General features: G+C 35.8%; 1 protein-coding gene across 1 annotated transcript in view; it reads left to right on the top strand.

Annotated features, from left to right (window-relative positions):
• LOC140148837 (dedicator of cytokinesis protein 1-like) overlaps positions 1-14,355 on the top strand; it is a 97,805-nt gene that overhangs the window by 46,118 nt on the left and 37,332 nt on the right. Inside the window, 7 exon segments of the mRNA XM_072170913.1 lie at positions 225-345; positions 1,114-1,195; positions 1,569-1,693; positions 2,119-2,217; positions 2,670-2,748; positions 8,763-8,866; positions 13,918-14,113. Of these exon segments, the coding sequence (XP_072027014.1) occupies positions 225-345; positions 1,114-1,195; positions 1,569-1,693; positions 2,119-2,217; positions 2,670-2,748; positions 8,763-8,866; positions 13,918-14,113 (806 nt within the window).

Here is a 14,355-nt window from a genome sequence, read left to right as displayed (position 1 = left end):
ATATTGGCTGCAATTTGACTTGAACCCACAACCTTGTCATCATTAGTCTCGGCACTTAACCGCTAGGTCATTTTGCTTCATTGCCCAATTAGCCAAAATTTCCAAGCCCACACTAAAATAGGTTGTTGTAATTTCCAATACAGAAGATACGGGAATGGGTCTTTGATGACCACCTTCAGGTTGAGAAATGAAGGCATTAATTTTGTACTGTAACTTTTTTGCAGGTGCTCAAGCGATGAATCTTTAGAGGCTTTAGTCAAGAGGTTTGTTGTTGCCAAGGAGATCAATCATAAAGGACAAGGTATATGGGCTGCTCTTAAACTACTACCTGGAGAAGTTAAACAGGTAAGAATGATGTCAGTAAATGGACTGATGATCTCACAATGTAAAAAGAGTCTTTTTATGTTGTATATTAGTTATTTATTTATTGGCCTTCTTCCCACTTAATACACTTCACATTTGGTTTTTGTGAGGCCCGTACACAGGATTTAGGGGGCTGATTTTGAAAAGGGGGTGGGCAATTTTGTGAAAAGTGAACTTTCTTCCCAAAATTTGGACCTTTTTTGTCCAAAAAAGTGTAAAAACCCTAATTTTGTGATATTTTCTGACTTTTTGTATACTTTTGCAAATTGGGGGTGGGGGCTGCGCCCCTACTCTTGTATTTTTTTGTAGTTTCTGTTATGTGAATTGGAAATAACACTGATTTGAATTTAATGTAATTGTATGGTTTGCACCCTGAAGTGAATCCACAGAGATATGTGCTGTATTAACCATCATACTGATTAACAATAATTATGAAAACAAGATGGTTGGCCATTGGTTGATGGTGATCATCAAGCGCATAGAAGGGGCTGAGACTTCACCTCCTCTATGCGCCCGATGATTACCATTACCTACCCGAAATTCTGAACAATTAAAAAACATACTATAGAATGATTGCGCTGTAACAATAGATTTTGATGATTATGATTATAGTGGTTCTCTTGGTCCATACACTAAGCTTTCCTGTGTGACATGATCTGTATAACTAATTCTAGGGTAGGTATTTTAGCTTGAAGACACTGATGAAACAATTAATATATACCACATGTTGCCCTTTATGTTACATTATAGATTCGCAATGAATACCCTCATCTTGTGGATCAGAAAACAGCCATTGCAAGGAAGATGGGATTCCCTGAAGTCATTATGCCAGGTAAATATAAAATCGTTTTTTGTTACAAGAATACAAATTCCTTGCAACTTCAAAACTACATAGTCCATAATACAAGAAATATTTATATAATACACCAAAGAGATGACACTGAAGACTCTGGACTCCCGAATAGTTCCGTACATACGCAATAGTAAACCACTACATTTTAATGTCACGATGGGCATCAAAATTATTTATCAAAAAAGCTTGCAATAATAAGCTTGATCCATACAAAGGTATACCCATGAAGTGGTTTACGCACATTATACAAACACGGCAGAGTCAGGAATCTGTAAAATAGAGTAAATTTATTGCATCAGCATTTGTAGTGTAAATGTGATACATTTCTATTTTGCCTTATTTTATTCTATAGGTGATGTACGCAATGATGTGTATGTGACTTTGATTCAGGGAGAGTTTGACAGGGGCAGTAGGCCTAAACCAAAGAATGTAGAGGTTGGAATCTCAGTCTGTGATCAAGATAGCAATGTTATCAAGGTAGGCATGGACGGACACATTGATAATATGTGATGTGATCAAGCAAAATGAGTAGGATGTCGGGAATATTGATTTTGAGATATAACCAATAATAGCATTCAACTTCTTTTGTATTTTTTTGTTCTGAGCAACACTAAAATGACCATATCTCTGGAACCGTAAGTCTAATTATGAAAGAGTTTTCAGCAAAATAAAGCTCTGTGAATGGCTCATATACTGATCGACATCAGACTCATTTTGCTTGATCACATCACATATTTGTAAACTTTAAAATCAAAATAAAATGTAAGTTGTCAGTTTGGCTTGGGATGTTGGTTCTGGTGTTTTCTTCTTGTTTGACTGCCTCCCACGCTAAATGGGGGAAGTCTCTATCTCTATCATCCTTCTTGAACTTCATCACATATTTTGCCATTTCCTTTTGTTAGGATGTGATTTACACAGCAGCAGGGGAACATGCCAGCAGCAGCTACCAATCAGTTGTGTACTATCAAGTCAAGTCACCAAAGTTTAATGAAACAGTAAAGGTATGTCATTGTTTTCTAACCAGTGTTAAAGGATTATTGGCATTCACTAATCATGGACTGAATTTAAAACAATAAACTACATTGTATTTTAGAGAAGAAGTTGAATTTATTCAATTGGTTGATTTTGAATGTTAATTATTGAACCGTAAAACACATCCTTATTTGTTTGAACAGGAGGCAGAACCATGCACACTACAGATGAGGTCAATCAAATGTTGAAGTTATGTGGATGAAACAGAAGCATTATCAGAAATATGCATTATCAGATCTGTGGTAGTAAGGTTTCACTCTGAATGCTGTATGTCATTATTTTGGCATAGTGAAAGTGAAATTTTGGTGCAAGAAAATTGCCATTTTAAATAAAAACATTTCATTGTACATGCTTGCCAAACTTTTTGGAGAGACTAAATTAGCTCATTCTTCCATATTTTCATGATTCCAATTTTGTACAGGTTGCAATACCCATAGAGCAGTTCTGCCATGCTAACACACATCTCAGGTTTAGCTTTAAACATCGCTCAGCAACAGAGGGTAAGTTGGTATTCTGTGGAAGACCTTGGCTTGTTTGTAAAAACACAGGTACAAGCCGATCATATTGCATTTAAAGTATAGAAATCAGTGAAGGAGCCGGGGGGGGGGCTGCCTCCCACAGAAATTTTCATGGATAAAATGGGGACGGCAAAGAGAAAAATGTTACTAAAATGACTAAAAATGGGACAAAAATGGGGACAAAAATTTGGCTTTTCCTCCTCGCACTAAAATCCTGGATGCGCTACTGACAGAAATATTGCAGAATTTGTAAAACTGTTGTTTCTTAATTCTTTATGTGAATACACAAAAGATGAATGTTTTTATGGGCCATTCACATATCATTATTGTGTTCATATCATATAATTTTGAAGATTCTTACACTAATGAAGCATTCGGAAACCCAGCCAGGGTGGTGATTTGGGGTTGTGAGCTCAAGACGATTGTTCAGTCACAAGATCACTCAGGATTGAACATGGGACATGTGACACAATGTTGACAAGCCAGTGGTTCAACTTCAGCTAATGGGGTTGTGTACCTAAATAAAAAAAATTGGTAACCCGCAATTGAGCATATCAGTAATTCCAGAAAGCCTTTACGTTTAAAACCAAGATTACATCAAGCTACGTGTTTACACTGAGCACTCTGTATTTTTACCCGGTATTACCTGGTAACCCACAATCCGATTCAGGCAACAACCAGCACGTTTCTACTGATGTTTAAAATAAGGGTTGTGGTGTGTACCGGAAGTACTGAAAATATTTTCCTGACCCCCAAAGCTGCTTTTAAGGTTACGATGTGATACATAAAAATGTGTCACACCACATGGTCTACCTCATGAGGTGGATCATGGTTGCCGGGTGTCCACACCGCATCACTTTGAACTGATCTGTTTCCACTCAGCACATTAACAGGTAACACTCTAAACTAAACCACATTACCCGCCAACCGTTCCCCAGTAGAAACATGCAGATTGTTGATACGAATACCATCAGTGTGCATTTTTAACCAATCAAATGTGTGCATCAATCCCCATAGTATTTCAGAATTTACCAAAAAGGTGAAATGTAAGGAGATTATTTGATGGGAAGCAGATTGAAATTGTTCTAACTTTTTATCAGTTTCGTGGGCTGGCTTCTGGGCCTGCCCTTCTTGAGAAACTCAAAAGAGATAAATGACTCAAGTGTCAGTGGCAGAATGAAGGTCAAGGTTATTCTGGACCAGTACTCCAGATTTAATTTCAGTGGTGTCAAAAGCACAATATTACTGATATAAACAATAATGACCATCTGGGTAGCAAATTCACTCATACTCAAAGTTTAAAGAGGGTGGGCTGGGTGGCCAGGGGGCTTGGGCAGTAATACCAATGCCGCGCCTTAGGCGCACAATTCGGCTACTTGACGATCACTTGCCGCCCACTAAAAAAACAGTGCTGCTACTTGCCTAAATTAATTGGGCTACTTTTTCCAGTGTCAGGCCGCGGCAGTAATTTGATATATTTTCCTTTCAATTTAGCCGATTTGTAAAGGTTTTGAGTCTCTGAAGCTCTTAATTTCAAGTACAAAGGGTTTTTTGACCATTTATTGATCGGTCAGTAACTTCCCATTTTATATATCCACCGGAAGTTTTCAAGTCAAGTGCTTTTCCGCCCAATTGGGTGATTTGCAGTCTAAATTTGGATCAATCCGCCCAAATATCCAATATTGAGCGCATTTTTGGAAGCTTAAAAATTGGGCTACTTGAGATTCCTTTACCGCGGCCTGGCGAGTCAATGTGGTGCGCCTTGATGCTGATAAGTTTTGGCAACACTGGGCTTGGGTCCTATCAGTCCAGTATGATATTTTTTAGCATACCATACCCATATGTGTTGTGAACAAGCAAAATCAGTCTGAAGTTGTGCATATTTAATTTTCAGTTTATTATATAATTGCATCAATCATTTGTAAAGCTACATTTTGCAGAAAACCCCATTGAAATTGAACATTTAGTCCAAAGATATGAACAGTTGAAGTGTTTCCAAAACAAAAGGCAACAAAAGAAATTATTTCCTTTGTTTGGCTATATCTGAAAATCAATATTTCCGACTTCGGAGTGATTTTGCTTGATCACATCACATAATTATCTTAGTTGTGATACATGTATGGCAAAAACGAATTGTATTGTTTCTAGACTGTAAAATTGTGTTTCTAGAATAATTCATTTTTGACACCATGGAATATATATACAGTATATAGTTCAAGACTAATTGGCACTGTGTAATGTGTCACAAAGCATAGTAATATGACACAAGTCATTTATCTCTTTTGAGTTTCTCCAGAAGGGCAGGTGTAGAAAACCAGCCCAGTAAAACAGTAAAAATAGGATATTCCAGTGTTCCATGATACAATTTGCTGCCATGTTTGGTATTGGGCTTTATTAAGAATTTTAATAAAATTTCGGGAAGTGGGAAGGGCGAATGGAATTAGTGTTTGGTGGTACATCTCATTTGACCTATTTGAGAGACAGGTTTCGTATTAGAGTGAGAGATGATGAGATAAACGCAGTAGATGGTGTTTCAGACCCCCTCCCCGTATTTTTTGACAATTTTGGGGTCCTAACAATGCGACAGCGGATAATGGTAAACCATCTCTCCCATTGTTTGTGAGCAACGACCCAACATTGCCCTTTTGAACTGTCACCCTCAAGTGTGCAAAGCTCCATAACTCCAGTGCATCAAAACTGATACTGGGTATCTCATAATGAGTAATTTACTTGATTCCACTGTATTTGTTTGTGTATTTTTTTATTGATTAATGGTTTGAGTAATTTTAATGGATTTTAGTAATAGTTTTTATCAGTGGTTGGGAGGAGTCTCAAAAATGGCATTAGGTAAAGAAAGATATTGCAAACTTCATTTTACATATGCTTGAAGCAATTTATGAATCAAGTATTTTTCATTTGCCATACTTACATCAGACCACAAGGAAACAAAATCAGGTTAGAGAATTGTAACTTAAAATTTGGTTATATTCAACACTTAATTTATGTGAATATTTTTTTTACTACAGTAATTTCTTAAATTCACATTAGTCAATGCACAGTATAGTGTAGCTCACATTTCATGCACAATTTTATACAAGGAATGGATTTTAAACTGACATACATTGCCCCATCCTAATCTAGTCTGGAAAGAATGAATGGTGGCACCTGGGAGGTGCAGATTTAATTTTTTACATGCTCATTTCCCATTTATACCTCTTTTGCCAATGTAAACTTTTATGTCTGAAATTTATGATTATTTATGATACGAAGTTTTTTGAGATTTGCTCCCTGGTTGAAATGTAAATTCTTCCCCTATCTTTACAATCTTCCAAAAAATAGTATAAATTCTGGTGTCACAGCTGACTAGATCCAGTTATAGTCCATTTGGCTTCCTCAAGACATTGACATTAGGGCTCAACCGATCGGACCTGATATTTTCGATATCAGTATTGGATTGGATCCTGGGGATCGGATATTGATAAAAAAAATTAAAAATTTTTTAATGCTATATCAGTTGAGCCCTAATTGACATCAGTACTTTTTCGCAGTCAATTCACACGTATACAGATGTTTTAATACTACATTCAATCCAACACACATTGATATCCCTGCCTCATGGAAACCAAATGCATTATTATAGCTGAGCAATGAAGATTTAAGTTTATGATTCATTCCTTACATCACAGCTTGTAAAAGAAAGGGTATTGGAAGTGAACTCGGGGTGTTTTGTTTTAGGGTGTAAAGCAGGTAAATGTGTAAAATGTTGGGCTATCTGTTGCACCACAGATTGGACTTTCTATTCACTGCTTATCTGTTAGGTGGTGTGCACAATATCTTATGGGAATCACAGGGATACAAATTTCTAGGAAGTTTAAAGTGTTCAGGAAATGAAATTGTGTTTCAGGAACTGCATTATTTAATGGAAATCATGAATTTGGACTACCATATTTTCAGGATTTACCAGGATACTAGCATTTGTATTGCTTTGGAGGTGTTGGTGGTTTTATGACAATTTGTTTTTTAAATACAACTCATTTATCAATTGAGATCAATCTCATTCACATTTGAAGGCAGTATGCCTATGGTATCTGCTTTCATATTGTAGTAATTGGTATTGCACAGTAAAGATACAGTTTCAATGTTAATGTTATTAATATTTCAAATCAAACTGAAATGCTCCTAATGTTTGAGTAGATAGTGAAAAAGTAGTTGTATGAAGTGAAGTGTGGGTGTACAGATAATTCATAGAGAAGTATACATAGCATAACAAATAACATTAAGATGAAGTGATATCGATATAAGCCAATATTCTGAGTCCAGATATTTTGGCAATTTGAGGCAAAAGGGACATGCAGCGATTGTTAATTTTGTGGTTACTCAATCTAGGCCCCTTATGGGCATTGCATTATTGAATATTTTGTGTGTTTTTAATTTTGTGGTTATGGCTGGATCAGCGAACTTTAAAATAAAATACAATATTCATAAAAATGACCACTCCTACAGTATCTAAAGAATTACACAATGTTTATCGTTCTTTATACATTGTTTTATGTGTGTTGTTAATGTTTTGTGTGAATTTTGAAAAATTGTGTTTGGGAAAATTTGGTTCGGGTGTACTATGGTTTGGTTTGGAAGTTCAGTAAAATGAACAATTCTCATAAATTATCAATATTGTAAGAAAATCTGCAACAAATATCTGATGTAGACCTTTTCTCAGCTTCATATTTATATAATATTGAATGGCTTTGAGTGTGATACAAGAATATATTGACGAGATAGAAAAATATTGCAGTCGAAGACGAGTGCAATATTTTTTTATTTATTTTTATACTTTTTTGTATTTCATTTAAATTTTCCATTCCATATTATTATTATTATTTATATCAGGCTTTTGCTATGCGGTAAAATGAATTTAAGCTTACCTAGCCACGGGTTTAACCAATGTGTATTGTAATGTAAGCTTACCTTTTGACCTTCTTGTTTTCTGCTCTTTACTCTCCAAAGACAATTTCGGAATAATTATATATAGGTTTATTTGTAGGCCTAGATGTGGATTATATTTCCTAAGGTTATCATCATCCAGAATTGTCGCGAATTAAGTTTGTAATTTTACTTGTTTATATATAGGCCTACTGTAAGAAATCTCCTGTGAGCCGTTACGGTGTCTGTATTGTTGTACTGTTGTATCATGACGAGTGTTGGTGCTGTCACCATAGTAACGCGCGACGCGTACGCGTTACGCGTACAATATTAAAAAAAATATTGTAAAGCATCCGGGTATTTTGCAAATATTGTACAATATACAGTTTTATTGTATCGCTCAAAAGCCTGATATAAATAATAATATGCATTATTCTCTGTGTATCGGACTACATCTCACTTTGGCCCATCTTATATAAGCAACATTTTTATGGAGCTGTTCTATATGTGTAGTAGGATTCCTGCTAAGCTTAGCATTTGACAATACTGTCAAAAAAGTGTATTATGGGAAGATGGAAAAAGGTTTACTATGTCGGAATCTGTTGTATGTAGTCAAGCAGACAAAGTTGGTTGAGTTACATGCTAACAAGCAAAGCCCAAAGGACTGATTTCAGATTTAGAATATTAACAAACTGACAAAAATGTAAAAGAGACTATGAATGACAACTCCCTTCTGCTTGCTTATAGGCACCAGAAACAAATTTGTTCAATCTTTGGATCGACCATTGATGCTGCTTCAATGCTTGTTATTAATGAACGAATGACTAATTAATCAGAATTAATGATAGATTTATATTTGCCAATATCGTTACAGGCACAAATCACTATTTTATCACAGTTAACAATAGTAAATAAATTGATTGAACTCATTTGTTTCTATCGCCTTATATATCACATTTTGTTGTTCCAGTAGGTGTTTGGTGTTTCCTCTCTGCACATATGCTAAATTGTATTCTATCGATGCAGACATTCAATAACCTTCTTTCTTCCATCATCATTCCCATCCATTCTTACAGCCAAAGACAGGCAGGAGAAAGTGTTTGCTATAGCCTACCTTCGTCTGATGACAGATATCGGTACGACCATCACCAATGGACATCATGAACTACTGGTCTATAAGGTAAACTACAGAGTCCTGCAGAGTGCATGGGTAGGGTTATTTTCTCTTGATTTCTATTCTCTGTCTGCTTCTGCCATCCGTGTGTGCGTCATCTGTCATCATACATAGTGTAGAGGAATGTCAGCCTAAATATGGTATTGCATGCTTAGAATGCTCTGAATGCAAACTAGATAGGATTGCAACATTTATGGTTATGCACAAGGTACTTACCTGAAATTTATTATTATTATACAATGTGGAATAGCCTCTGACTAAGAGAGCCTCAATATAGCAACAATGTGACCTGTTACCATGAAATGAGCGTAAAGTCGCAAGTTGGTAGTTTCGAGATGTCCTGGCTGCTGCGTTGGTATTCTTTGTTTCACAGGCACCTGATCAGGCTAATAGTACATCTGTATGTTCTTTGTGAATGGGGACACATTGGGCCATTTACAAAGGACATACTACTGGCTTGTACAGGTGCACAGCAAACAAAGAACATCAACTCAGTCTGCCAGGATGCCTTGATACTAACAACTTGCGACTTTACGCTCATTTCGTTGTAGCAGGTCACATTATGTAAAGCTATGGAAAAACTGCCATAGTAGATGGTTACAAAATGCGGACTAAAATAGTATACCTCCATTTATTTATTTATTTTTATGGCAAATGCCCAAAATTAAGTGAGACTTTGCACGTAATGTGTGTGTACCATTTGGCGTGTGTAATTGCCACTACACATTACAAGCAGATCAGTAACGTAACGTGCAAGCACTGCTTTTATAGGAATCAGTAGTCTGCTGGGTATAATGGGTTAACCCATTTGAAGTCCACACTCCCTCTGTGGAAGATCTTGGAAATATCTTCCACAACACAAGGATAGTATGAATTTCAAATGGAATTAGCACATTATCCAACTCTATTTGAAACTCACCTACTCTGCAGAAGATTTAGGTTGAATCTTTCTCAGAGGGAGTATGAAATTCAAATGGGAGCTGCCTAATGTGTTCATTCCATTTGAAATTCATACACACCTTGTGGAAGATATTTCCCAAATCTTCCACATTTGTAATGTGGATTTTAAATGGAATCACCCAAGCAATACGGAGACTCAACGTTTCCATTTATAATCAACATGCAAACATCAAACGCACAAAGTGAAGGCACTCTTCAGCTATTAAATAATATTTCAAGTTGGGTAATGGGTATCATTCAAATTCTTGTAATTCAGAGCATTTTAAGTGTGTAGTGTCATCAGTACCACCAGCTTATTTTGGCAGCATCAACAGTAATAATAGCAGGCAGACCGGTAGCAGTAGTAGGTATGGCTGGTAGGATTTATTGTCACAGTTACTTTTATTGCTTTACTGCATATAACTGTAGATCTTAAATGTACTGTATATAATTTGGTTCATCTCAAGTTTGGTAGTGATGTCATTGCTTTTTCGCGGTTACGCCGCAAGCGTGCCAACAAACCGCCTCTGTACGCGTGCGTGTACACTCAGCACATTTAACTTTATGCAAAAAATATGCACATATGTCACTACCGAACTTGGGGTGAACCAAATTATAGCTTGAAATTTTTTGGAGGTTTTCGCAGTTAATTCAGAACCGCAAATTTCAAAGCTCACAAAAATAATTTTTAATAGGCTTTAATGTATAACTGTTTGTAATCACAAATTTAAGAAACCCTAAAATTGGTGTGAACAGTTCAAATGACAAAAAATTAATACCGTGAAAATATGTGTACATCCATATCAAAACGATGCACTTGTCGGTTGCTACATGTGTCTCATTTCACATAACTAGGAATAAATACCAGACTCATCTCAAGTGGAAGTCACTTCAAATCATCCCCAAGTTACATGGTTAAGGAATGTTCTCTGTATTCCTAACCATGTGACTTGGGGATGATTTGAAATGACCTCCACTTGAGATGAGTCTGGTTTTTATTTCAAACTATTTTGTGAAATAAGACACATGTAGCAGCCGACAAGTGCATCCTTTTGATATGGATGTACACATATCAAGAATTACAGTAGTTAACAGAGTCCCTTTTTCTTTATTTTTAAATTTGAAAAAGTTTAATTAAAAAAAAAATCATTCTCCATATTAGAAATCTACTAATAAGTACTTGGCAGTTGAAGTATAACTACTATTATAATTGCATTGTTCAGAATCATAGTATGTACAAAGAGTATAGAAGCCTCAATTGTTATTTTGCTTTGTTAGAAGCAGTTTAGATTTTATTTTCAGGCCTTTCTCAAGTCATTAATTTGTAGATTACAAGATATGCTCAAAAAAGCTTTATTGTGTGAACATTCTGCCATAAATGATTTCAATGCTTTGGTATTATCTATTTACTGGATACACCCACCCACCAGTTCCATTTGAGTGGGAGGGGTATTAAGTTTCATCCCATAGATATTGTTTGTGTTGATGCATCAACACCCCTCTCACTCAAGTGGAACTGGTGGGTGGGTGTATTCAGTGAATAGATACCAGTTGTTTTAATTTCATTTTTCATGGATGATGTTTTGTATAATTGAATACAAACCACAAATGGGCAATGGGCTAACCCATTTAAAGTCCATACAACCACTGCGGAAGATTTTCAAAAAAAAAAAAAAAAATACTATGGAGAGTATGAATTTCAAATGGAATTAAGTACATTTAACTCTATTTGAAACTCACCCTCCCTCTGTTGAAAATTCAGACTGAATTGTTCTCAGAGGGTGTATGAAATTCAAATGGAGCTGTGTAATGTATTCATTGCATTTAGAATTGGGCTATTCCAGTTGAAATCCACACTACCCCTGTGGAAGATTTTGTCTTCCACAGGGCCCTGTATAATGGATTTACCTATATCTTTCACAACTGGAGTGACAATTGCAAATGGAAGTTACCCAACTGTCTATTCTATTTGAAACTCATACTCCCTCTGTGGAAGACTTTAGCTAAATCTTCTACAGGGGTAGTGTGGATTTTAAATGGAATAGCCCATTCGTACTACCCCTGTGGAAAATATTTCTAACATCTACCACAGAGGTAGTGTGGATTCTCAATGGAATAGCCCAATATCACTCATGACTTACATTTTTCAGGGGCATATTGAGCAAACACATTCTACTCTTTTATTGTTCAGTTTATTTGGTGTCATAGGGTTTGTAGTATTGAATCAATATCACCAGAAGCTTACATTATCTTTAGAATAATTAAGGCATATTGTAAATGTTAGTTGATGTAGAGTACCACTTTAGCCTTCAACCAGTGGTTTGTGCTTTGTCCTGCATTTCAGGATATCACTGGCATGAAATCATGTCATTTGTAACAATTTAAGTATAATTGCTGGTGAACAGTTCAATTGATTTTCACACAATATTGTGCATATATTAAAATAAGCAAACAAAATAATATTAAAAAACACACCGACAAGTGCTGGAATGAGTTAAGTTACCAGACTTTCAAAACATAAATTCAAAATCATGACCTCTGTACTTTGCTTCACTTCAAATTTGCAAGTGGCATTGGTGCATTTGCAGATGTACCTATACTTCGCCCAAAAAGTATCCGAACACTTTAAACAAAAGCCATTTCTTAAAGACACTAAAACTAAATTACAAAATAAAATAGTACATATATAGAGCATTTTGTTCTGCGTATTTTGATACCTTATTCGGTATGATACAACTATATTTTCCTAACTTAAAGCAATTTGAATAAAAAAGGAGCTTTTCAAAAGTGACAAATATTTGAATTGACATTTCTCTTATATATATTGATCACCTCTGAGTGAGCGTTCATTTGTTAGGCTTTATTGAACGCCTCGAAGGAGGAAATATCTCAATTTGTCACTTTTGAATAAGGTATCAAAGTACACAGAACAAAATTCTCCATATATCGACTACATTATTTTGCATTATTTAGATTTAGTGTCTTTAAGATATGGCTTTTATTTTAAGTGTTCAGCTTCTTTTTGAGTGCAGTATATTTGCACCGCAAGCATGCCCACAAACAAAGTTCGGTGTTGATGTCAATGCTTTTTCGAGGTGCAATTAACTTTACACGTGCTATTTGATATTGTAACTAGCTAAATACACACCCACATCACTCAATACCAAACTTGAGTTGAACCAATTTATACCAAATTCCAGGTGAAACAGAATATTAAGGTATATTGTATTACACCAGTATGCTGATGCACTAGTTTACTGAATGAATTGCAAGGATGTAGTTTCAGTAGCATTTATCTGATAATGTTAAAATTAGAAAGATATTTAATCTGCATGTTAGTTCCAAATAAAGCATGTTTATTTTGTTTTAGATGCCCAAAACATTAAACTTGATATCGTTACTGCTTGGCATAATAAATTTACAGTGGATAAATGTACAAATAGATTTAATACGATATAAATGAAAAGTGTATTGGATAATATTTTGTTATTAACATAGGCTTATTCCAAACAGTTTCTATGTAACAGCCATATTTTCTTGTTAAAGTCATGTTGTAACATTTCCATAAAAAACAGATTAGTATTTCGTTTTCATAAAATGTTAGATTTTACTGTCAGATATGTCTCCTTTTAATTTTGAGGCGAACACCTGAGGTAAAGCAAAGAAAATTGGAATTAAGTATCAGCGCCGATGTCGCCAATGCGTTTCACTCCGTCTGTCGTGCTACAGCACGGCCCTTTGATGTGTCTATATAGCTGTCCCACACGCCATGTATGTATTGTGTTATGAACATCATGTACGCGTTTGACTAATATTTCCATCGTAATAATTAAACAACCGTTCCAGCGCTTTATCCTAAATCTCAGATTTTGACAATACTACAGCATCTAAAGTCTTCATTTTGCAGGGGATGTTAGTTTATAATTACATTACAATCGTGTAAAAACAGAATTTTGAAAAATATTACAATATGGCTTTAAGTCTGATATTTTCATTATGTATTCTAGGAAGTTTAGTAAGAAAACTTTGATGAAATATTATTACATCCTGTAAGATTCATTTGATACCATAGCATCTTTGAATACTTTTCAAACTGGAATCCAATGTTCACCTTTCAGGTTGATAAATCCCAAGAGCACATCAAGGCTTACCTCGGCTTGCCAGCGACCAGATCAGACATGGAGAGGAGGGGGAGTCATGAGAGGAGATTATCAGGTAGCAGAGACAATGTCCAACATAAAGGCCTAGTACTAAGTTCCAAAGAAAGCCTTACTATATCAACAGTAGTGTGCTCAACTAAACTCACACAGAATGGTAAGTAGATCTATCCCACTTCTCTCTGATCTTGATGTCCGAATTGGGAGCATGGGTGTGTAGCACAAGCATTGAGCGCATCAGCGCGAAATCTATACCATAGATTAATAACGCATAGATTGGAATATTGCATGCTTGTGCCCTCTAAGCCAACTTGAATTCGGCTGACGCCGGTTCCTGGCGACATTGCTCATCTGAGCATACACAGAGCGCTCAACTTGCCAGCGCTTACGTGCAAACTC

Source organism: Amphiura filiformis, chromosome 3 (genome assembly GCF_039555335.1).
Source record: "Amphiura filiformis chromosome 3, Afil_fr2py, whole genome shotgun sequence".
Taxonomy (NCBI): Eukaryota; Metazoa; Echinodermata; class Ophiuroidea; order Amphilepidida; family Amphiuridae; genus Amphiura; species Amphiura filiformis.
Note: the sequence above shows the minus strand (reverse complement) of the source record. Positions and strands in the feature narration are given on the sequence as shown.